This window comes from Sebastes fasciatus, chromosome 4 (assembly GCF_043250625.1).
Source record: "Sebastes fasciatus isolate fSebFas1 chromosome 4, fSebFas1.pri, whole genome shotgun sequence".
Taxonomy (NCBI): domain Eukaryota; kingdom Metazoa; phylum Chordata; class Actinopteri; order Perciformes; family Sebastidae; genus Sebastes; species Sebastes fasciatus.
Window position 1 is genome coordinate 6,518,303 of NC_133798.1, and position 26,970 is coordinate 6,545,272.

The 26,970-nt window shown below is 41.6% G+C and overlaps 1 protein-coding gene across 1 annotated transcript; it reads left to right on the forward strand.

The window, feature by feature from the left end:
* Positions 1 to 910: 910 nt before the first annotated feature.
* Positions 911 to 25,312, forward strand: chst6 (carbohydrate sulfotransferase 6). The gene is made up of 2 exons (XM_074631693.1): positions 911 to 1,149; positions 20,085 to 25,312. Exon 2 carries the CDS (start codon positions 20,164 to 20,166, stop codon positions 21,361 to 21,363), a length of 1,200 nt encoding a protein of 399 aa, XP_074487794.1. The 5' UTR covers positions 911 to 1,149; positions 20,085 to 20,163; the 3' UTR covers positions 21,364 to 25,312.
* The last annotated feature ends 1,658 nt before the right edge of the window (positions 25,313 to 26,970 follow it).

Below are 26,970 nucleotides of genomic sequence, written 5' to 3' on the forward strand. Positions count from 1 at the left end.
TGACATCTGAAAATATCTTGTAAAGCATCATGAATCTCTCTTCAATAATCTTGAACGACAGGACAATCCCAAAAAATGTGGTAATGATGTGCATTCAGATTTACACAATTTCTCCAGCAAGCTGGGGAGTTCCCATCATCAAGGGATTTCCGAGAGGGTGTAATAAAATACCTTATCAGGCTTTTCCAACTCCATTCCCTCCAATTTTGTGAGCTGGTACATTTCCATTGACATGACCATATTGTTGTCCATTCTTCCTCAGGTATGATCATCTCTGCTTCCTTCTCCCATTTTGTTTTAATATACAACGTTGAGTGTACTATTTTAAGATTTAATAGCCCTTTATACATACATGAAATGATTCTAACAGAATTTTAATTGTATGCCCATTACACGGGTTTAAACATTCTAAATGGGTCCCAGTTTATTTCCTGTTGCAGCGTATGTAAATAACAACAGCGGACAGGAAGTAAACATGGACCCAAGCTGTTGCCTAGCCTGTCCGTTGCAATTCCTTTGAAATTCACTAAAACAGAGCGTTTCAGACGGAGGGTGAGTACAGGTATATTCAGGCTGACAGAATGAGGAAAATAGAGGTTGTTCTTTTTAACATTACAGCATGTAAACATGTTCTAGTAGAAACACAAAATACAAGCATGAACCTGAAAATGAGCAGGATATGGGACCTTTAAAGTATCGGATTATGGGCTAACTTTAGGCTACTATTGACATTGACCCAGTAATGAATGGCAGTAGCTGAGAGGAGAGAGTAGAGGGTCTAACTGTAGTGGTCTAGGTCTGAGCTCTGGCTCAGTAAAGACCCTCTGAAGAGCTGCTGTCCTGCTGCAGAGACGGTTATACTGTCTCAGGTCCCTCCTGCTCCTCTCATCCTGGTGACCCCCCCCCCCCACCCAGTCTACCCAGCAGCCCCCGCCCAGCCCGCTGCCAGGCAGCTCAGCTCAGAGAGCCGCTGGCCACGTCTCAACACACCGCTCTGTGTGTACAGAGGGACGGACGGTGGGAGTAACCGAGGAGCACCGAGCACCGAGGGGAAGAGAGGAGACAACCACACGGTGTTGGGACAGACACATACAGCACCGAGCACCGGCTCCGTCGACAGGCAGCACGACGACATACACCGAGCTAAAGGTAAGATAGTTCTGCTATATGTGGGGTAAAAAGTTCAATAACGACTACCCCACTAACTAACCGTCTCTCCTCTCCGGTCAGGGACGATGTTTTCTGTTCACCTTAAATGAGCTGAAGCTCGAGGAGACATTTATTAGGACTAATCACATCAATAGACTCAGACACAGTAGATACTAACGGTTGGTTGGTGGCTAAACGGAGGCAGAAACTTTTTTAAACAAACTCAGAGTTTATTAACCGAACAGAGGGGCTCCGTAAGACCCCATGATTAACCCCTTCTGAACCGGGTCTGTACAGCTCCCATTCTGTCATGTTACCGGGGGCCACACGGTGAGAATCATGTCCTTGTGATGTGAAAAGAACTGGGATCGGTTCGAAAGAAAAGATGAGTTCCACATTTTCCGGAGCCCTCTCTCTCTCTCTGAACCAGCCTGAAGTAGCCCACCCCCTCCCTGGGGAGATCTACCCTGGAGTAGACCCAGGACACGGTCATGGAGGTAATGTGAGACACGTGGGGAGCAGCCTGCAGCCTATGGGTGGGCAACATGGTTGAATGACAATATTTATGGGATGCTTTTTCTGATATTGACTATATATATATACTATATATATATCACATTTAGAATTGATTTTAAGATTTTATTATTAACTTTTAAAGCTCTGCATGGTTTGGCACCAAGCTACATCACTGAGCTCCTTACACCCTATGTGCCACCGCCTAACCTGAGGTCCTCTGACTTGGCTCTACTGGTTGTACCTAGCTCTACTACCAATTTTATATCTCTTTTAAAAACCCATTTTTTATAAAAAAGGCTTTTTTAACTCCGTAAGGCAACAGCTTGGTGCACCTTTTCCCCACACCTTATATTGTCCTCTTTTGGCTTATGTGTAGTAACTTATTGTTCTGATACCACTGGTTACGGGTTAAAGTTTTCTCATTATTTGGTCTTTATGTTTTGTTCTTTTACTGTTGATTTTAATTTGTCTGTATTTTATTGTATCTGTGCAAGCACTTTGCAACTATGTTTAGAAAGGTGCTTTACAAATAATGATTATTATTATTATTATTATTATTATTATTATTATTATATATCCCGCCTTGCAACATCGGACAAAACTAATGTAAAAACAAAAACTAAGTAAGTAACATTACTATTAGCTAGGAATGATCCACTCTGACAGCAGAGGGAGCCTCATGTAGAATAATAACACAGTGCGATCATGTCATGATATGGTAAAGTCCTGCCCTAATGTTTGCTGTATTATGATCAGTAGCCAGATGTTAATAGTTACATCAACTTTTTATTACAGGAGTGTGACATGCTTGCATAGTGTTTAGCAGCACCATTAATTGAAAGTAGCCTTCAACCAATAAGATTTGACAAAGTGGACAGCTGTTTGAGGTTGTTGTTGGAGAAGACTGCCCAGGCTCTGTAGTTTATTTATCCTCTGAACACAGTGCTCTTTCCACTGATACTCACGGCTGTTCTCTAGTATGCAGCTGCATGACACTCTGAAACAACCCTGAGGAGCTTGTCGAGTTGTTGTTCCTTGATTTAGACAGCTGAGCACAACAAGCAGCTTTACAACAACATCTTTAACTGCATTCAAACTCAGCTTGCAGCTGACCTGCCAAATTAACCAAGTGCTTAAACGGGTTTATAAGGTACCACACCTTATACAGGTGCTGTACGGTATGCTTTCTTGGCAGGTTGATTTTTGTAAATTTCCATTCGTCCATCCATCCATCATCTGTATCTGTCATGGGGTAGTTGGAGCCGTGCCAGCTGACACAGAGAGACACATGCTCACATTCACACCTACGCACAATTTACAGTCAACAATTAACCTAACCTGAGACCTGTACTACGAAGTGGGATGTTAGCAAGGTAACTTCAGGGTTAACCAGTGGCGGCTGGTGGAAATTTTTCTAGGTAGGGCTGTGCCACATCTAATCAATTTCAGCAAACATCCCGGTATGATTTAATGCAAAAAAGTGAAGGTATCAAAAACACATTACTACTTTGCAGTTAAATAATCAACAATTATTTTATTCCAACGGGAGCAGTAAAGAATGCTTAGAAAAACACAACATGTATAACATGTACTCAGTGGTGGAAAGTAACTAAATACATTTACTCAAGTACTGTACTTAAGTTTATTTTGAGGTACTTGTACTTTACTTGAGTATTTCCATGTTCTGATACTTTCTACTTCTACTCCACTACATCTCAGAGGGAAATATATAGACTGTAGGAGCTAAAATCTAATACTTTAGCTACTGAGGTGATTAGCCCTGGACTGACGCGCTTTTCGCTGTAGATGTTACCTTCTGTTGCATGTTGTGCTGTACAAAAGTGATCCTGAGTCCGCTCGTTGGGTTTACAATAACAGTTCATTTATTCCTAATATGGTATTAAGGAAGCAAATCCAGTTACCATAGCAACGAGTAAACAATAATAACACGGCAAACAATTCAGCGTCCCTGCGGTCAAAAACCATTTGCCCTTCCGGGCTAAACCCTGACGCCAACAACACACCTCCTTACCTATATACCCGTGGCTGGGTCAATCAATTAATACAGTGCCACCTAGTGTTCGTAAAAGTGAATTACATCCCAACCTCAGTATGTCAGCATCAGGTTTTGGCTCTTACACACCGGCCCCTAATTGTTATGGCAGGCAGACATAACAATTCAAACAAATACACAAAAAAGAGGAGCCAAATGTTACAATACACCAAGTTATGCATTTAAACTCCATGTAACAAACAGAGTTTTGTCACTGGCCTTTCAATTATGGTGGCTTTGGTCTGTCCTGACTGGTTTCCTCCGAATGGTTAGCCTCAGAAGCTTCCAGCTGCTTTCGTAGGCGAATCCTTCCTAACAACCCGACCTTTAACCTGAGGAACCAGGCAACTGATGTCTTGAGCCCTCTCCAGTCAAACAAGTAGCCAATGAGCTGGACAGTAGGACCATTTTCCTGATGCAGTTGATGTTGAGGTACTGGCTCTGCATAGGTCTTACTGATGAGCGCATTCATGTACCCTGCATACTCCTGGTGCAAGTGTTTGTTATTGAGGAACCTTTTCCTCAAACCCTGGATCCTTTGCTTTGCCACCACGAAGTTGTTAGGCAGATAGACTTCCTTGCTTTTAAAGGGCAATTTCAAACAATACTTCCCATCCTGAAGTACCGCTGAGTGCTCAACAGTTTCCAGAAACTTGAGGTCTTCTCTGGACCTTTCCTTTTCCTCCTCACTCCTTTCATTGAAGTCGTGGTTGTACTGCTTGGTTAGCATTTCTTCCAGTTTGCACACAGAGATCCGGTTCACATTAGCGGAGGGAAGCCCTGCCTCCAGGATGCCACTGTTTCCAATCAGCGGCCCATTTACAACCCATCCCAGCACAGTCCTAATGGCATACGGGCCATTCCCGCAGCTGTTGATGACCTCCCAAGGCTCCAATATCTTGGGAGTATTTGTTCCAATCAACAGGTCGACATTTGCCTTGATGCTTGGAATGTGAACTTTTGACAAGTAGGGCCATTTAGCCAGGTCCTCATGTGTCACCATGCTATCAGTGGTAACTGGCATTTTCTTCTGTGTGAAAACCTCTGGGAGAATATAGAAGTCACCACCATCCAGATCAGAGACCTCCAAACCAGTCAAGGAGTAAGCTGGAACAACTGTTTCTTGACCCATTGTGCGCAACAAGAAGCTGGTTCTTCTGCCTGTAACATTCAGCCTCTGCATTAGATGTTCTGAGCAGAATGTGGCTGAACTACCAGGATCCAAAAAGGCATAAGTTTCAATGATGTGATTTCCTTTGGCAGATTTCACCTTTACAGGAAGAATGGATAGAACACACCGGTCCTCACCGGCCCCTGTATGTCCACATGTTTGGAATGAATATGGCTGTTCAGATGGTTCCTGCTGCCAAGCTGTTACTTGCCTTTTGATATGAAGCACCGTGGGATGAGTTTGTCCACAAACCTTGCATGTCATGCGCCTCTCGCAATCACTGCTCATGTGACCATCACCTAAGCATGCAAAGCAAACTCCCTTTTCCCTCAGAAAGTGAATCTTATCCTTGTGCATCTTTCCCTTGAACTGTTTACACTCGTCCAATGAGTGACTACGAGCACAGCAGAGACATTCAGCATTTTCAGCCTTGGCTGGATCTGATGTTGGTTCCTTAGCCTCCTGAGGCAAGTCCTTAGATGTTACTGTGGTGGCAACAATGTTTTCCTTCACCTTGTACCCAGACTGTGACTTAAAACTGGTGAGAGGCTTCGTCCCAGTAACGCCAGATGTTGGTTCCTGTATGTTGCCAAACAGCGGGTCAGAAAGAATTCTGACACGACGCTCCATGAATTTGACCAGATCAATGAAGTAAGCTCTGTTATTGCTTTTCTCCATTATGTCGTGAGCTACTGTCCTCCATTGTTCTCTCATTTTGTATGGTAACTTTGAACAAATGGCTCTCATATTTACAGGCATATCCAGTTCTTCCATGTACTGGAGTTCCCCCATCACATTGCAACAGCCACGTAAGAACAAAGAGTACGCTTGGAGTGCTTTCACGTCCTCAGATTTTATTATTTGCCAAGCCAAAGCCTTTTCCATATAAGCAGTTGCGATTTTGTACTGATTGCCAAAGTGTTCCTGTAGAAGACCCTTTGCCACTGCATAGCCACGCTCGGGATCCATATGTTGGCAGCTACGTACCAGTTCTTGTGGCTGTCCTCTGGTAAATTGTTCCAAGTAGTACAAACAATCTGCTTTTTCTGCCTTTTCCTCCACTCCTTGCTCAAAGGCTTTGATGAACGTCCTGTACTGAAGAGGATCCCCTTCAAATAAGGGAATATCTCTCGGTGGTAGAGACAGTGAACGCTGCTGCTGAACCAAAGCAGCTGTTATTTTGTTTTGTCTGTGCATGATGGTAAGTATGTCCACAGTTGGATGTTGACCGACCAGATGCTGGTATGTAGGCTGCCTTTCCTCTGGCTTTAACTGAGCAGTTGTTGGTTGGTACTGCAGATGCTGTGATGTTCCCAACAAATTGTTTTCCTGCTGATGTTCATTTGGTCTCGTATCCAATGGCCTGTTAGACAGTAATGATCCTTTTGTTATATCATTTTGTTGTGATGATTTCCATGATCCAGGTTTGTATTCCTTTGCAGAAGGATTCAATACATTTGCAGATTCCAGTTTCCTTTTTTCCCTTTCCAAATAGGAATTCATGCCATTTGATGGTACTTGAGAGGAGCTTCCCACATCATATGCCCTCAATACTGCTAGCTTAGCAGTGGATGCAGCTAGTTCAGCTTCCAAGTCAAGCTGCTCTCTTTTACTCTTCAACTGCTGTTCTTGCTCCTCCAAAGCTTGTCTTTCTTTTAAAGCTGCAACGCGAGCCATGAGTGCAGCTCTGTCTGCCTCCACCTTTATTCTGGCAGAGGATGTGGTACTGGACTTACCACTGCTCACACTTTTGTGGCTTGAGTGTTTGCTACAAACATTAGAAACACTGTCATCTGGATGAATATCATCCTCAATATTACCCTTTTCATGTTTGTCACCTTCAGTGTATGAAACCAACCATTTTGCCTCAGCAATACACTCATTAGGTGCCAGCATTTTGGCTTTAAACCATGTTACATGTTTTTCTTTTTCATCACATGGCAACAAAACCAACAGAGATTCATGTATACATTTTGCTTCATTACACACATTAATCAACTCTTCAAGAGCATTTTGTACCTGTTCTTTATCACCCATAACCATCAAACTTTGCATTGATTTTCTTATGTTTGTTACTTTGTTTAACTTAGCCCTTCTGCTGTCTTGCAACTTTTCCAGTTTATCAGCAAGCACTTTCACGGTGAGCTTTACTACCCGCTTCTCAGCTGGTGTTTCAACACCGCCAGTCTCACTTATACGGCCCGACGCCGCTTTGCGACTCTCCATAATAAACAGTCAGTCACTTATCAGTCAATGCAACAAACAGTCAGCGCAAAGTCCAAAGTCCGCCCGCTTCGGCAACCAATGCATTGGATTTCCGCCCGCGTATGTGTGCACACACTTTATATGGCCATTACACAGTGTAGCGCTACGATACCTCCGCGTCGGGCGCCTTGTAGTGATGCCGTGGTCCGATGCTCCACAGCCGGCTTTAGCATTAGCTCCGTAGCTCCTCCGTAGCTCCTCCGTCCTACCGCCCATGGATGTCTGCAGACGTCCTCCAAACGCAGCCGAAATCCACACCGGCAGCTCTCCTCATCCTCCCGCGTCGCCTCCGTTGAGTTCCAAACGTGCCGCCGTTTCAACGAAGGTCCAACAGCCAGGGTTTTTGACTAATTGTAGGAGCTAAAATCTAATACTTTAGCTACTGAGGTGATTAGCCCTGGACTGACGCGCTTTTCGCTGTAGATGTTACCTTCTGTTGCATGTTGTGCTGTACAAAAGTGATCCTGAGTCCGCTCGTTGGGTTTACAATAACAGTTCATTTATTCCTAATATGGTATTAAGGAAGCAAGTCCAGTTACCATAGCAACGAGTAAACAATAATAACACGGCAAACAATTCAGCGTCCCTGCGGTCAAACACCATTTGCCCTTCCGGGCTAAACCCTGACGCCAACAACACACCTCCTTACCTATATACCCGTGACTGGGTCAATCAATTAACACAGTGCCACCTAGTGTTCGTAAAAGTGAATTACATCCCAACCTCAGTATGTCAGCATCATGTTTTGGCTCTTACATAGACTTTTAACTCCACTACATTGATTTAATAACTTTAGTTACTTTACAGATACAAATTATTAATACAAAATATAATCAACGAATAAATGATGATGTATTATTATAGATTAAACTACCAAGCAGTATATAAAGTCATTAAAATGAGCTCCACCTTTACCAGCTGCACCATTAAAGTGATGAACACATTAATGCATCAATAAGTATAATCCAATAACATACATCATTCTGCATAATATGTATTTTTATGTTTGGGGCTTTAAGTACATTCATATGCTCATATTTTTGCACTTTTACTTAAGAAAGATTTTGAATGCAGGATTCTTACTTGTAACAGAGTATTTCTACATGGTAGTATTGCTACTTTTACTGAAGTACAAGATCTGAATACTTACACCACTGCATGTACTTTAATACAAGTCCTGAAGCTATTCAGACACCTGAATATATAGAAACATGGACTATAGTGGTCTGAGGTGTAGAGATAGTAATACTGGTGTTATACTGTTTTTAAGTCCTGAAGCTATTCAGACACCTGAATCGGTTAACCCTTCAGGGTTTTCAGCCCTACGACGGTGGTTCACTTCTTATCGGGGTAGATCACCATGGTAACTGATGCTTAACACCTAACCTGCTCCAGATAAGAGATCAACTCGTATAATAGCACCGCTTACTGACCAATCAGAGCTCGGTACGCAGATCGTAAAATAATATAACACAAATACGAGGAAGTTACAGTCATAATCCAGGCTAAAAACAACCCAGTTTAAACTGACAAATGCAGGAAGGACAGCTGTGTGTATGCTGTGGGTGTTTACCACTTTTAGATATGTTTTTATATTTATTTTTTTTACTTCGTCTCAAGTCTGTTTCACACCGCCGGAGACGGGGACGCAGCTGAGAGAAGGCTGAAATAGTCACACACACCACATCATTGCAAAAGGGCATAATGTAGTGTAATCCATTCATCCATTATGCTCTGAAAGCTATTTATTTCTATACGACTATATCTGACTTTTGAGTGTTCCGGTAAATTAATAAATCTGTTTTATTTATGCATTCACATATCGGGAGTTTTTTCTTTTACCAGCTGTTCTATCTGCATTTGGCAGCATCTCTCTCTGTCAATTTTAGTCTGGACTGTGTGATTAACTTCTTTGTATTTGTCTAATATAGTTTGCTCTTCCTTCGTAAAATGTGCCGCTGTGCCAGTCTGTCTGCTGACAGTAGAGTTGTCCATGTCTGTGATTGGTCATATGCTGCAAACACCGCCCCCGTTTATGTGAACGCGCTCGTAGCCAGATAGAGGAACCCTGGGTTGATTTACCGAGTTGATAACCACCGTCGTAGGACCGCTTAGCGGGATCTCGGTTGTTAGGGTTAGTTAAGCCTGATAACGAGAAGATACCCTGGGTATGTTGAACTCGCTTCGTAGTACAGACCTCTGGAGTCTGCCGTCCAGCTGCCGTCTCTGAGAGCCGGCTGTCAATCACTCCCGAACTCCAATCAAACGGTCAAACTAGGCAGCGCTGATCAAATATTAATCAATATTATGTTACTGTAATGCCTATTTCTCTCCTCAAATGTTTTCAGAAACATCTTGTAGTGTACTGTCTAGCTGTAAAATGAGAAAGTTTGTGACCCGGCAGCCATGTTGAGATCTGTTGAGCAAATACCAAGCACCGCCCACCAGCCGTAGCACAGCCAATAGGAACGCTCTCTCTCTCTCTGAAATGACCTGTGATTGGCCAAAGTCTCCCGTCACAGGCTAGATTTTATTAAAGCCTGAAAACAGAGCCATGAGGAGGTGCAGAAGTCTAGTTTTTCTCTCAGAACACTTGAACTACAATATGCTGAAAGGTTATTATGGAAGTTTTGCCCAATGATGCCAAACAATTGTTTCCTACTGAAGCTTTAAGTAAATACATAAATATACATTTACTGAATTGTTATTTAATATTAAAATACTAAATCGTACACCAGCAACTTGGTAAAAAAATCTTCAAAATTAACAAGAATTACAACCCTTTCAATGCAGCAACAAATTGGTCAAAACTTAAACAGGAATTAAAATTCCAGTATATAATGTATAAAGTATATAAAAATAGAATTTAATTGAACAGATTGACCTCATTGTCACCGATACCCAATCCAGCTGTTTGAGTCCGATATCAGATATCAGTGCATCCCTGAATTCTGCAAAGTTACTAATGTATAATGGGTCTGGATATGACACCATCTCATAAAAGGAAGCCTTTATGATTCGCCTACTATTACAACAATAGAGAGTTTTAAGTAACTACATGAATGGAAACTGGATAGTATGAATGCGTGGTTTGAATAATAAAAGCCCTTGAGGAGAACTGAGACTGAGTGATAGAGAGAGAGATGGAAGTAAATAGAGAGGAAGATGGATCTGTCAGGATGCTGTGTGGTGTTTACCTTTGTATCCTGAGGGTCTGAACGTGAGGAGCTCGTGTCAGGGCTTGTTCAGTAAACATATTATGGTACGCTTGCATAGATCATCTCAGTCAGCTCATTGAGGTACACATTAGTCCCCTTTAATTTCCTTCCTTGTTTGAGGAGCACATACTTTTTCTCTCTGTTGACAAAGCGGATTATTATTGCTGGTGGCGCACCTCTGTTTTTGCTCGGCAGAGTGTGACAGGCTTCGATGTCATCGCTGTCAACAAGAATGTCTTTACTGTCCAAGAAGCCCACTACTTCTTGTTCCAGTCATTCTTTTTTCGGACTCAGAAACATCGACCCCGCACCCTATGCCAGGGTGGCAGCGGCTTCCTCGGAGGCTGCTGCCGCCCTGGCATAGGACCGGTGTCTCATCTTCAGGCCGCTGATGATTAGATCGTTCATCCTTGAGTATTGTTCGAGATCAGCCACTCAATTCTCCAGAAGTGCAATCTTTTTTTCTTTCTCCACGTTTTGTTTTTTAAATGATTGGACTTCTCCCGTCAGCTCCATTATCCTCTTTTGTTGAACGGCGACTGTTGCGAGCTCGGCTGACGTGAAGTCGAGAGCGATTTTTGTAATCTCTTCCATCTCCTCATCGTGGATGGTAGCAGGTTTCCTCTGCATTTTGTTGTGCCGCAAGCAGTTCAAGTGTGTGTGTGGTAACTCATTGGCGAAATGAAACATCTAACATGAGACAATGCGTATTGATGTCAGCATTATAAAAGAACATGAGAGAAAACATGTATACAGTATGTATCTTTCGGGACCTTCACCTCACTCAGAGGCCATCGTTACCATAAGAACAATACTTTAGGCGCAACAAAATTCAGAAGGCGGCTGGTGTCACCACGGCTTTGCACTCCACTATTTTACTCAACACAAGTTTTTTTTCTTGTAAATTTATGACTTTATAATCTTGTAAATTTAATCTCAGAGAATATCCAAGCTTTTTTTCTCATAAATTTCTGACTTTAATCTTGGAAAGGCTTTTCCCAGGAATATTGCCCCCTTCCCCTGGTTCCATACCTACAATGGCCCTAAAACACCGTCATAAAAAGACAGATAATGTAGAGCAGTAATACCTTATCACTAAAGACTGAATATGGAAAAACAGCATGAGAAGGCATGAGAAGTTCAAGATTTGATTATTATTTGATTATTTTTTACTGTAAATTCCCATGTGACACACATACATGTAATCAGTTGCATCTACAAATACTCTTTTGCTTCCACATGTGGCTCAGTGCTTTATGTTCCTTTATATACTTTATATGAGTCTGATGTCTCATTCTTATCAGCTCACCAACACATTCGCTACCGGGAGATAAAGATCATAAACTGTAGAGTTGATAAAGCCCGTCCTCACACGTCAACACTTTGCGTTATGCTTTACAGCATACATTTAATGGCAGGGGAGAGAGCAAATTTCAAGTTTTACAGGATTTCTTTCGACTTAAATATCTGGAATATGGAGTATTTTATCAAAAACCCCAAAATAGCTTATGATTAACATACTTAACCAACTCAGTCTAAAGGTTTTTACTTCATATTTCCACAGAGACCAGAGCTTCAAGGAGCCATTTCTGATTAATTATTTTTGAAACAAAAAGAAAAGAAAAACAAACCTGAAACGTATCATGCAGATATTCTTTTAAGTCGACCAAAATCATGTACATGTAGTTAAAATTGCTAATAAACCTCTTTTACAAAATTGTCTCATGCACCACCAAGTCATTTGTGTGGTCCTGCGTTGGTAAGATGCAACATATGTTGTTTTTATTGATGTTTGAATTAGGGATCGACTGATCGGCCTGGCCGATATTATCGGCCGATATTCAGCATTTTGCCAATTATCGTTATCAGCATTTTTTTTAACCGATAAAATGAATTAATTTATAAATGCGCTTCTTTGGCTCTGATCAGTCTCCTCTCTGTGTCAGCCTGCTGTCAGTTCTCTCCACTGTGCTGTCTAGCTCAATGTCCCACCCACAGCGCTATCTGATTGGTTACACGCCATGAGCAATAGCCAATCAACACTGAGGGTTACCGTGCCTCAGACGTGCGGACAAAAACAGACGGAGCTGCGCCGGTGAGCGGAGCTGTGTCCTCTCGGTAAGACGGAGGACATTGTTGTGTAAGTTCCAATAAACATCCCAATCCTCTATGCTGAAGTTGCAGAAACACCACGATCTTATGATCTATTTATATGCTGACAAGCATGTCCAGTTTACCGGTTACACAGTGGAACTGAAACGTATTTTAGCTGCTAATTTGCGAACGTAACATTACTCGCCCGTATGAGTCGGTATTTTTACATGAACGTTTACATGAACAACGTGAGCTAATGTGGAGCGTCGTAGACCTTGAATGCGATAGCGAACGTCAATACGTTCATTTGTTGATCCATAATTTAGCCAGCCGTCTCACTAGAGAACAGGCTGAGCAACTCTGCTTTCTGCACCGAGAGATATTGTTTATTTATTTATTAAAATTTTCAGATATGTTTATAAGAAGCCGGGACCTCCCTGCACTTTTTGTTTGAAGATAATGTTGAAAAGTTCTCTTTTAATTAAACAGGTGCTTTAATGCATTTCAATTAAGTTTTGTGTTATTTCCATTTTTGACACCAAGATTTTAATTTTTACTGCAAATGTATATCGGTTCAAAATATCGGTTATCAGTCTCCTTGATTACTAATAATCGGTATCGGTCCTGAAAAAAACCTACTCGATCCCTAGTTTGAATATCGTTTAGTTGTTAAAAATATATAATGATCAATTTCATTGTATCAGAAAACCCATTTGAAAGCATTATACAGACATGAAGGCATGCCTCAAATAGTTGTACTGATACAACATTTTAAGCTACACTGTGTGACTAATTGATGCATTTTAAAGCAAATAAAATAATTCTATGAATCGATTATAAAACGAGCAAACTCCAGCCGCCCTCCGCAGCTTGATAAGGATGTTCCTTTACAAAATGTTGCAAGCACAGATTGATATGTGCTGGGTCCAGGCTTCAAGGCTAATGATACACATGACTGTTTCCAGGATAAGCTGGGGCCCTGTGTGATGAGAGCTTCTTCTATCTCAGTTCTAATAAGTAGTAGAAAAAGAATGGTGAATCTGCAAAGAAACAGGAAGATTTTTACTGATTGTGCAAATTTATCAAATATAGCATTGATTCCTTGCCAGCCAAACCATGTCCCAAAAAATAATAATAATGCTTCTAGCACATTAAAGCTAGCCCTGTTAAACGTCAGGTCTTTGGCAGGAAAAACTTTTTTAATCAATGATTTTATTATTTATTTATTTATATATTTATTATTTTATTATTTTATTATTTATCAAGCTTGTGCTCACAAGCTTGATTTTATGTTTTTAACTGAAACTTGGTTAGACCAAAATAACAGTACAGCTGTTCTTATCGAGTCAACTCCTCCCAACTTTAGTTTTATGAGCGAAGCTAGAATGCATAAGAAAGGAGGTGGAGTTGCCATGTTGTTTAATGATTCTCTCCAATGCAAACAGATATCTTATGGACATTTTGCTTCTTTTGAATATGTCGCTGTTCAGCTGAACTCCTCTTCTCGAGCTTTGTTTCTCAATATCTACAGGCCACCTAAATACTGTGCAAACTTTTTTGATGATTTTACTGAACTGCTGTCTGTAATTTGTGTTGACTTTGACTGTGTAGTCATTGTTGGTGATTTTAACATCCATGTTGACAACCAACAGGACAGAGGGGCCAAAGAACTGTGTCAGGTTCTTGATAACTATGGAATGAGTCAGCATGTGACGGAGTCCACACACAATAGGGGACACACTTTGGACTTAATCATATCAAAGGGCCTGAACATTTCCAAGGTTGTAGTGATGGATGTTGCTCTGTCTGATCATTCATGTGTATTCTTTGAGAGTACTCTTCCTGTGCACAGAAATGATAAGACAGAGGTAATCACAAAAAAATATATTTCTGAAAATACCAGTGATCAATTTGTTCAGGCTTTCTCTTCCACACCCACCCTCCCCTGGACCTCTGTCAATGAGCTTGTAGATAATTTCAATTCTAAAATGACAAATGTTATTGATACCATTGCACCCACCACGGTGAAGATTGTCTCTGGTAAGAAAAAATCTCCATGGAGAAATACCATGCTGGTAAGAAATTAAAAAAGAGAGTGTCGAAAAGCTGAACGCCAGTGGCGGAAAACAAATCTACAAGTTCATTATGACATCTATAAAGAGAGACTTTGCATTTATAATTCAGAACTGAAAAATGCAAGGCGGTCCTTCTTCTCTGACATCATCACCAAAAACAATAACAATGCACGTGCCCTGTTTGCTACTGTCGACAGGCTAACAAACCCTCCTGTGTCAGTAGCCTCTGAACTTTTATCCACCAGGGCCTGCAATGAATTTGCTTCCTTTTTTACAGAAAAATTCACAAAATCAGACAAACAGTCACTTCCTCCATAGCAGGTACAGGATGTTTGTTTCCCCTGCGTCCACTTAAACCTGGCGCAAATAACATGACACAGTTTTATCCAATAAATCAGACATACCTGGAGGAAATCATACAACATCTAAAATCCTCCTCATGCTGCCTTGACATTCTGCCAACAGGCCTTTTCAAAAAAGTCAGATTGTATGGTCTCAGAGCTTTTACATATTGTTAATGCATCTCTTGTTTCAGGAGTCTTCCCACAGGCCCTGAAAACTGCTGTCATCAAACCACTCCTCAAAAAGAACAATCTGGACTCATCAATAGTAAATAACTACAGACCAATATCAAATCTTCCATTCTTGTCTAAAATAATTGAAAAAACAGTTTTTCAACAATTAAATAGCTTTCTGGCACTAAACAACTCTTTTGATGTCTTCCAGTCAGGTTTTCGACGAAACCACAGCACTGAGACTGCTCTTGTTAAGGTCTTCAATGACATTCGATTGAACACAGACAGTGGTAGAACTACGGTTTTAGTTTTACTGGATCTCAGTGCCGCATTCGACACGGTTGACCGTAATATATTACTAGAGCGACTGGAAAACTGGGTGGGTATTTCTGGCATAGCACTCAGCTGGTTTAAATCCTACCTAAAAGACAGGGACTTCTTTGTGTCTATAGGTAATTGCAAATCTGAGCTGAACAAAATCACATGTGGAGTTCCCCAAGGCTCCATCTTGGGGCCTCTTTTGTTTAACATCTACATGCTTCCACTGGGTCAGATTTTTGAGAATAACAAAATAAATTACCATAACTATGCAGACGACACACAAATTTACATAACTCTATCACCAGGAGACTACAGTCAAATACAAGCACTGAGTGAGTGCATTGAACAAGTCAATAATTGGATGTGCCAGAATTTTCTTCAGCTGAACAAAGACAAAACTGAGGTCGTAGTTTTTGGAGCCAAAAAAGAAAGATTAAAGGTTAGTGCTCACCTACAATCTGTAATGTTAAAAAGCTCAGACCAAGCCAGAAATCTTGGTGTAGTCATGGACTCTGACCTGAGCTTTAACAGCCATATTAAGACAATTACAAAGACAGCCTTCTATCACCTGAAGAATATAAGAAGAATTAGAGGACTGATGTCTCAGCAGGATTTGGAAAAACTAGTCCATGCATTTATCTTCAGCCGACTTCACTACTGTAACGGCGTCGTTACTGGTCTTCCTAAAAAATCGATCAGACAGCTGCAGCTGATTCAGAACGCTGCTGCTAGAGTCCTCACTAAGACCAAGAAAGTGGATCACATCAGTCCAGTTCTGAAGTCTCTACACTGGCTGCCTGTCTCTCAGAGAATTGATTTCAAAATACTGCTGCTGGTTTACAAAGCACTAAATGGTTTAGGGCCAAAATATATTTCTGATCTTCTGTTGTGTTATGAACCATCCAGACCTCTCAGGTCATCTGGATCAGGTCTGCTTAGTGTCCCCAGAGTCAGAACTAAACATGCAGAAGCAGCATTCAGTTTTTATGCACCAAATATCTGGAACAAGCTCCCAGAACCCTGCAGGACCGCTCCAACTCTCACTTCTTTTAAAACAAAGCTTAAAACGTTCCTGTTTGCGGCTGCCTTTCATTAAACCAGATAATGATCTGATACTGCACAAGAGCTTTTACTCTTTTGTGTTGTATGCTATTTTAGCTTCTATCCTAGCTTTTATTTTTAGCTTGTTTTTATTTTCTAATCTTTAATGTTTTATTATTTCTTAATGTTCTTTTGCATTTTGTCGCAATGTTCTTGAATGTTTATGTAAAGCACTTTGAATTGCCCTGTTGTTGAAATGTGAGTAAAGATTTTTTTTTGTCAAAAAAACTGAGTCAGTCAAAAAAACTGAGTCAGGGCTTCATCAGTTGGAACATGTTTATATTGACAATGAGGTAAGAGTGAGAAAACATAAAATAATGGATAGAGAATTCATTTCTTAGTACAGTTTTTTGAGTTTTTGTATTATTTTGTGTTTCTGCTGCTAAGAAAGCCATTTACAACTGCCCCTATAACAGAATCCAATGCAAGGTTCAGTACATTCTATCAAATACAAACTGCACAAAGTTACGTTTATTCTGATAAGAAATGTTGTTATTGTTGTTAGTCATATAATATATCAATTTAAAGTTATTTTTGTGCTCTTTATGCTGGAACTATCCATGGGCACATCAGATCAATATGGAGTTAGTTATAAGGGCATTTGGAGTTGCATTCAGAATTTGCCCCATTGCAGCATTAGAGGTCAAAGGTCAAATTTTCTTGACCTCTGTGTCATGACAATGTGACTGAAGGATAGATTATAGTCTAAGCTTTACAACGATATATGACTTCATGATATTGTGTGTTGGTTTCCCTCTTTTATACTGGATCTATGTGTAAAATGGCGAAAAAAGATGGAAAAGATTTAATGATGGAGGGATGAAAAAAGGAGTGATAGCAAATAGAAAGCTACCATTGCTGCAATGCTATCATGCATTTTCCAACACTAGGGACATAGACCTTTAAAAAAAATCACTATGAGACCTGGTCCCTCCAAAGTGGCACGACCAACCCCCTGGCTCGTGGACTAAGAGAGGTGTTGTACAGTTTGATGGTTCGGGGGGACAAAAGATTTCCTGAGTCTGTCTGTGGAGCACTTGGGGAGCAGCAGCCTGCCGCTAAACAAGCTCCTCTGTTTGGTGATGACGGCGTGCAGAGGATTGCTGGCGTTGTCCAGTATGGCCAGCAGTCTGTTGAGTGTTCTTTCCTCTGCCACCGTCACCAGAGAGTCGAGCTCCATGCCGACCACAGAGCAGGCCCGCCTGATCAGCTTGTCCAGCCTCGAGGTGTCCCTCTTAGTTGTGCTGCCCCCCCCCAGCACACCACAGCGTAGAAAAAGACGCTGGCGACCACAGATTGGTAAAACATCTGCAGGAGTTTTGTCCAGATGTTAAATGATCCCAGCCTCCTCAGGAAGTACAGTCTGCTTTGGCCCTTCCTGTAGAGTTGGTCAGTGTTTATTGTCCAGTCCAGTTTGTTGTCCAGCTGCAGCCCGAGGTACTTGTAGGTACCCAGGACCTCCACCTCGTTCCCATCGATCTGGACTGGTCGTGGGGGTGGTCTAGACTTCCTGAAGTCTATGACCATCTCTTTGGTTTTTGAGCTGTTGAGCTGCAGGTGGTTGGAGTGACACCAGGCGACGAAGTCCCCCACCAGGCTCCTGTACTCCTCCTCCTGATCGCCCTTAACACGTCCCATAATGGCCGTGTCGTCGGCGGACTTCTGAATGGGACACGACTCTGAGATGTAGTTGAAGTCCACCGTGTGATGTGTTTAGGGAGGTACAAACTCTACATGGACATATAGGAAAAGACACATCCATATGGTTGAGAATGGAGACGGGTACTGTTGACAACAGATAAGGCTCATAAAGATATAGGTACTCGTTGCCTTCTTCACAGAATTTGTTACGTTTATTGCTGATGAACAAGATTGGTTTAAGGTTGGTAGTGTTAAAGCTTCAGTAGGCAACATTCTTTTGGCATCATTGGGCAAAAATTCCATAATAACCTTTCAGCATATTGTAATTCAAGTGTTCTGAGAGATAACTAGACTTCTGCACCTCCTCAAGGCTCTGTTTTCAGGCTTTAAAAAATCTACCTCGTGACTGGAGACTTTGACCAATCACAGGTCATTTCAGAGAGAGAGAGTGGGTGGTGGGCAGTGCTTGGTATTTCCTCAACAGATCTCAACATGGCTGCCCAGTCACAAACTTTCTCATTTTACAGCTAAACAGTAAAGGTGGAGGAGGAGGGGCAACAGACATGGATTTTAAAATCACCAAGGATAAGAACTCTGTCATATTGAGACATAATGACTGATAAAAAGTCCTGAATAAAACCAGAGATAAATTTAAGGGGTTCGGTAGATTAAAACACATAAAATGGGCAGTTTATTCTTTAAAATAAAACTAAGACTCTCAAAGGTGGAGAAGCAGCCAAGCAAGACTGGGGAACAGCTGAAACCATTTCTGTCTATTACTGCAAGGCCGCCCTCTCTGCCTGTCAGTCTTGGCTGATGGGAAAAATAAATATTCAGGGGGGGATGACTCAGTGAGGGGAGCGTATTCATCAGGGTTAGTCCAAGACTCTGTAATGATAAAAAAGTCTTTATTGTTCGCCGTGATAAAGTCCTGGCAGATAAAAGACTTATTGGCAAGAGATGTGACATTGAGTAAGCAGAAATGAGGTGATTCAACAGCAAGGATAGAAGAAGTGATTTTAACTGTGATCAGATTGTTTCTGTGTGGACTGAGTGGACCTTGGTAATTCACACTGCCTTTCAGTAATCCTAACAGGAATGAAAGAATTAGTATGGGAAACAGAAACCAAGTCAGCACCAACAGGACCTGCACTGTCTGGGCTAAGAAATACAGAGTCAGGATGCTGGGCAGGGTCTTGCTGGGGACACCATCAGTTAAGACTAAAAGCGATAAAATTAGAGGTCAGTTTTCCTGTTCCTTTCCTGTTAGGATGCCACCCATTGTGTTTAAAAAGGTCCCACTCGGTCCAGAATGAATCAAAGTTACTGATAAAACCAAGTCCAGTAGCAGTTGTAAAATTTTGCATGAACTGCGCTTTCATGAACTGAAAACACACTGTGAAAGGGTTAAAGTTCACAAACTATTCCCAGACCGGACAACGCCGTGGTAGCAACCTGTCAATCACAAGGTAGCCGTCTCTAAAGCATCCCCTGCCTTATCATTTAAGACACTTCTGCATTGGATTCACCTTTCAGACCTGGAGGTTGCCGCCTGTCAATAGGAGCCTATTGCTGTCCCGGTTTTTGAGTCTGTATGTGTGAACGGACAGGCCTTTCATCATGTTGTTTCTGCTGTAGTCGGTCTTGTGCTCAAGAGATATTGCTTATATTGCTTTGGGCTCAACAACCTTTAGTCAATGACCAGTTTTTTTAGGGTCTCCAATTATTTTGATAATCCTTTTTTAAGATGAATGTGGCCTAATTTTTCATAATCCACTGTATTATACCAACGGTAAGAGTTGCTAAGCGGTGATTCGCAAGGAAAATTATGCATTGTGGAAACACGCATTTCCTGTTCAACATATACATTTCTCTCTCTCTCTCTCTCTCTCTGTCTCTCTCTCTCTCTCTCTCTCTCTCTCTCTCTCTCTCTCTCTCTCTCCTTCAATTCTTTTTCTGCTGCAGAGGCAACACACAGCTCCACAGAGGACGTAAAAGAGACAGCTCCCCATCGAGCACCAGAGACTGACAGTGATCCTCAGCCATGATGCCCCGCTGCAGAGTGAACCTCAGCACCATGATTTTCCTGGTGATCCTGCAGGGGGCAGCAGTGGTGCTGTTCTGCGGCTGGTACGTCCAGCTCAGTCCCTGCGGTTCCGCCCCCTCCAACGGCAAAGTTCACGTTCTGCTGCTGTCGTCGTGGCGATCGGGCTCGTCCTTTGTGGGTCAGGTGTTCAGTCAGCACCCATCTGTCTTTTATCTCATGGAGCCGGCTTGGCACGTGTGGACCAAACTGCAGAAGCCCGGCGCACGGTCACTCCGAATGGCTGTAAGGGATCTATTACGGAGCGTATTCCAGTGTGACTTGTCTGTGATGGAGGCCTACATGCCAGATCACCACAATGTGTCCTCCTTGTTTATGTGGAGTCACAGTAGAGCACTGTGCTCACCGCCGGCCTGTCCTCTCACGCCACGCAGCCAGTTCAGCAACCAGACTCGGTGCTCAAAGACATGTGATACTGTGGGCCTGCAGGTGGTGGAGGAGGCCTGTGGCACTTACAGTCACGTGGTACTAAAAGAAGTGAGATTCTTTGAGCTGGAATCCCTCTACCCACTCTTGCAGGATCCAAGCCTGGATATCCGCATCATCCACCTGGTCCGAGACCCTCGGGCTGTGGTGCGGTCTAGAGAGGAGTCGGCCAAAGCCTTCGTGAGTGATAACGCCGTCGTCTTGGAGCAAAGAAACATACCAGCGGCCGAGGTGCAGTATCAAGTCATGCAGGAGATCTGCCGTAGCCACGTGCGCATTAATGAGAGGGCCATCGTCAAGCCCCCTCCGTTTCTAAAAGGCCGCTACAAAATGGTTCGCTATGAGGACGTTGCACGCAACCCACTTGAGGAGATAAATGCCATGTATGAGTTTGTAGGTCTGGAGATGACCAGTCAGTTAGAGGAATGGATCTACAGGGTGACTCACGGAAAAGGCAAAGGCACCAAGAAGGAGGCCTTCAAAATCACTTCACGGAACGCTGCTGATGTCTCCCAGGCTTGGCGTACCACGCTGCCTCACAACAAGGTCAAACGTATCCAGGAAGTGTGCAAAGGGGCCATGTCATTGCTCGGGTACAGGACGGTTAACAGTGAAAAAGAACAAAAGAGACTTGACATAGATCTACTAGTGCCACAGGAACCCTATCAGTTCAGCTGGTTGCCAGCTAAAACAGAGCATCCTAGTAATGGTTAACATTACATTCTAGACACCAAGAGACTACATTGGCCCGAAGTCTATATTCTTTACAGGCGTCATTGGCTGTATAAGTCTTTAATGAGTGCTAACAGAGACTGACTCGTCAACTGAGGGAACACTGGCATGTCGTCCGAGGTAAAAGCATTGATTTATGACGAATACACCTCACACTGTCAGTGGAATGAGAGGATTACAATGTGAAAGGACAGCACAGCAATATTGTCTGGCAATACATTTTGTACAGAGCCAGAGGGGCGGATGCAAGGGCTAGAATATACTGTATTCCATACATGTTTAACTAAACTAGAAAACACATTACCTGATTCACTTTGCTGACATTTTTTCCGTATTGCCTGAAGGCTGGCTCGTGTGTAAAAGATCAATTTTGCAGCAATTATGCAACTTGGATTGACTGCACAACCCAGCCCTTACACCTATTATCAAAAGATTTTCCAATTTGGGTGAATTTGCGTCACAATGTATTTGTTAACCAGTCACAATCTTAATTCAGTCGGAAACTAGGGATGCTAATGTTGAATTTTTTCTCCAACCGATAACCGACCCTCGTTAACCGATTATTAGCTGACAAGATTAGTGTATCGTATGTAGCGGTTCGCCAGCTGCAGTGTATGAGCACAACAGACAACTGAGTCCCCAGTTCAACCGACCGGGAGAGTTAGCAGCCAGGATGCTGCGCGTAGTGTCCAGGACACATGAAGCCACTTTCCCAGTAAGTCTCCACCACATCATTTAGTTTAACTGCGAGGTTGTCAGCTGTGTGTCTGCCCGGCGTACCGTTAGCGAGTGACCGACAGACCGTGTGTGTGACGGCGGTGAGTGTGGGGTTGGCGTTGGCGTTCTAGATGTGAACGTAGCTGTAGCAGTGTGTGTTCAGTTTATTTGTCGGTGAATAAATGCTACAACTCCTCAAGCCCAGAGCCAACTTCCTGTATCCTGCAACTGCAGGCTCAGAGTCTCTTAAGGTGGGCTGTTAAGGTGAACCAGCTTTTCACCTTTAAGTGACGAGCTGCTCCTCTGAGTTTTGTTCAGCTTTTAATATTTCTTAATATTTCCATTTAACCGATAGCATTAATCAGTTAAAATTCTTAATGTCGGTTAACGGTTAAACGTTTAATTATTAACATCCTTGGAAAACATAAGGAAGTTGACGGGTAATTACAGGGTCTGGACAAACACACAAACGGGCTGTATTTCTTTAAAACCAGCACTCTTAAGTAGCTTTTCCACGTTGTGTTCACAGTTTGTGAATCTTTCCCTGCACAAAGCGAATGTGGTTCCTGGGTTTTGCACAGCGTAAGCATTCTGGTGGCGACGGTAAATTCAGCAGTGCTGCGTTCATGCGACACAAGAATCCCTGCAAGTTTGTTATATTTTGTAGAGCTGCTGCCGTCGGTCAGTGTGTACCAGAGAGAACTAATGTGAATTCACTCCATTTGAATCCACATTGTTTGAAGCTGGGCATCATGCCAGTGTCCCCCTGAAGGCCTGATCTGTCCCAACAGGAGACTGTTGATCACTGATGAGGAGAGGACAGCCTTAGGCACTGAGACAGCATGTTTGTTAATGTTATGGATCTGCATCTGGGTTGGGGGAGGGGTTAGGGGGTTCAGGAAGCACACTTGCATTGTTAGCCAGAAAACAGCAAAGGTCTGCTTATAGATTTATGTACTGAATATGAATCAGTGAATCCACACTTGCACTCTCTATTTTCAAAGTGGGTCTGTTGATACTTCCTTTTCCCCAAAATTCATTTCAGTGGTCTGTGTGGTCACTGTTGGGAAATCCTCTCCCACTGGAACTTAATGTCAAAATGAATGAACCTCCACCTTATTACACTTCAGGGACGTCTGGTTCCTGGTATTTGACCAAATTCAAACATTTACTTGCTGCTACGTGAAACCCCTCAAGCGTGGCATTGCCCAGTATAGCTTACAGTGCAGCAGCTTACTTCGAGGATATTAGTCATACATGACTGCAGACAATGTTAATGTAAACTGGCCAACTGTAAATCTGCTTCCTGAAATACCCCATATCTTTATTTATCTTTGTTTACAGGCATTGTTCTGGTTTTATGGGTTGATTAATGATTACACTGATGCAATAAATGACTACTGCTTTGAGTAGTTTGACAATGATTAAGAATCAAAACATTTAGTCAATAGTAGAATGATCACAATCTTCAGAGCCAACGCAAATTAACTGCTGTCAGTAGTTAATATATAGATTCTATAGTGAGTAATCTTCTTTCTATAGAAAAAATGTCAAATCACAATAGTTTCCCTTTGACATGAACTTGAGCATTGATTTTTTTTTTTTATGTGCAACATAATGTCTTCCCCTTGTACATTTAGGCAAACCTGAGCTGTGTCCCAGTTATACAATATATACCAATACAACATTGTTGGCAGTTACTAGTATACAAGACATCAATGTGGATTTGAGGTGTACTCTTAACACATTTTAAAATGTCAAATTTATAAACTTGAAGCTGCAACTAATCAATTTCTTTGACAATGGCTCAGATGTGTAATGTGAAAGGGGGTCATTCGTCACAGAGAGTTTAAGCGTCTTTCGGCTCATTGTTTTAGTTTTCCGACCCGCAACTCGCCAACCTTGTTTCGAGCAGGCAGCTGTTTAAAAAGAAAGAAAAAAATAAACTCTCACAGATGCAGCATGACAAAAACCGGACTTCACCAGAGGCAACATGTACAATGTGACTCTGATGATCTCTCAAGAGATGAGAATTAGAGCACAAAACAGCTCCGAAAACGCAGCTCCTCACAAAATACTAGAACGTTCTGAGCATTAGTGTGCAGTCTAACGTTGTTACTGAGATTGCGCATAAATGTCATATCTTTTGGATTCAAAACGTTCTTAAGTTCTTTACATAGCAAACAGTCCACAAGCTGTTATAGGCAACCAAGAAAGTTGAGAGAACAACTCAGATTCATTACAATCCGTTCACACATTGGCAATACAAAGAGATTAATACATGTAAATTGTTACACATAGTACCTTTTAAGCTTGTATTATTACCACAGACCTTATTTCAGGCATCTCAACTAAAAAACCTTTAAAAAAAACAAAAAACATTGACTTTGAGTTTGCAACTTCTGACACACACTATAATAATCAATAAGAAATGCTTACTGGAGACAGGTATCTGCTAGAGTTAAGTCATAGATTAGAATTCAAAATAATACACTGCGTCTGCTGTTTTTAAAGGGTCAGTAAGAGTTAATACGGCTGAAGACGAGAGTATGTGGCTGTGCTCTGTGTGTCTGGCTGAGACATATGGAACATATAGAACACATAAAACATGTGGAACAAAGTGTTCACTGAGTACACTGTGTTCTCTCAGTAAGCGAGCAGAAATGTCTCCCAGTGTGCAGAGTGTTATATTGGCCTGCCAGCTATTCCACCCTTTGCATTAATAAATATCCGTTTAGTGTCTAAAAGAGAGAGAGTTGAACAGAATGCACTCTACTAACAGTGTTTAACAGCAGTGTTATGGGATAAAAATCATCATCATGGGGAGTTTTTCCCCTTTTTTAAGCACACATTAACACCAATAGGGTTATTGTACTCACTGATTCTGGTACTGAAGGAGTGATGAAATAACTGAACACGAATGAATTTAGCTTCTGAACCGTGATGCTTCAACCACAACGGGATCAACTGTTTTCACAGTGGAATTAATTAAATGTTTTGTCAACAGTCAACATGTGTCCCTATGCAATGTGAAAAATATGAAACAGTCTCCCCTTTCTCTAAAGTTAGTTGGTATGAAGAGTCAGTCGACAGTGTCGGTGCCTTTCAGAGGGGTTTAGCCGACAGACCTGTTCTTGTATTTATGCTGTGTGAAGATGACTTATGAAGCAGAAATGATATGGTACTGATGACTGCAATAAATGTTGACATGTAATCTTTGGCGATTTTTCTTCTGTCGACGTTAATAACTGAAAGCTGGTTATGAATCTGACTTCACAATGTTTCTTAGAAGATGACAAGGTTTCCTCAGCATTACATAATTTACGTTTGGGCGCCACCTGTTGGCTGAGTCTAGTTAACTGTATGAAATAGAATTTGAACATCTTTACTAAATATCTAGTGTATGTATATACTGATTAGAAAGAGATAACAAACCAACAATTTTGTACGAAATAACTTTTATTTTTACTAACTACACACACCACACTGTCCCACTTCACAGAAATCCACTTTCCCAGACATAATTCAAGCAGAATTACACATTTATGACCATTATCCTACAACAGTAATGTTATACTGCCTGTAATTAGTCAATGTATGTTCTTCCATATAACACATACAGATATCAAGATCTACAAAGACACACTCTATACGTCTTTTTTTAAATAAATACACACATGGTTGGAGCATAATACACACACATAAGCGGTTGAGGAATATGATATTGGGTGAATTAGATATCACACTCATAAAAGAAATGTTTTCTATCACAAATCTTGCTTTTCTAATGTGGGACAGTCATGTCCGAAATGTGGGACACTGAAAAGTCTGTTAAAAGGCTTAAATCACCTTAATTAATACATGTGCAATCCCATGTTCAGTAATTTTACCACCTACAATGTTATTGCTGTTATAAAATCTAGGTTTATAGGTGTGGATGTTACATGGAGAATTGAACAACATAAAAAAACAACAATAAAACTATAAATAATAATAAATAAATACAGAATAAAGACTATAATAGATTTGAAGCATTTAGGCGTATTAGAAAGACATTAAATATCAATAGTTTTATTGACTTTTATTTGTTTGAGGAAAACCTACACCCACTGAAGCTTAGGTGTCCCACTTTACGGCAACTCACCCTACATTTTAGGGCAGGAGATGGAGTCCACAGGAGAGTCGTCCACTAATTGGAAGATGGGCGGTTCGATACCAGTCCAGTCCACATGTCGAAGTGTCCTCGATACTGAACCCCAAATTGCTCCCGAAGGCTGTACCATCGGTGTGTGAATGAGCATTTAGATTAGATCCTGATGAGCAGGTTGGCACCTTGTATCAATGTATGAATGTGTGTGTGAATGGATGAATGTTGAAATGTAGTGTAAAGCACTTTGAGTGGCCAGACAACTAGAAAGGCGCTATATAAATGTAAGTCCATTTACCATTTAAATTTAAATTCTACATAATGCATTCTGAGGTTCAGTCAAAGCTACGAGGTTTCAGCAGTCGGAGTTAGCAGATGATTATCTTCCAAATATACTTTAGTCTTCTAAGTAGGAAATTCCCTCTTTGTGTTACTATCCCTCCTCTGCAGCTCAGCAAAGAAACACTCTCTGAAAAAAAGTGAATTTCAAAGAAATACTAGCAACACTTTGGTATAACACCTGCTTCCATGTCTTCTAAATTTAAATCTCAAAACTGTATTTTAAAGACAACCACATGGTAGGAAAGCATGGATATCAGGACAGTTTCTACTTTGGCGTTTCTCATGAAGACTCATATAAGTGGAACTGATGTACCTGTTGATAATGAGACTACTGGGGAACTGAAGGCCTTACAGGCAGACAGGAAAAATACATTTTCAGAATG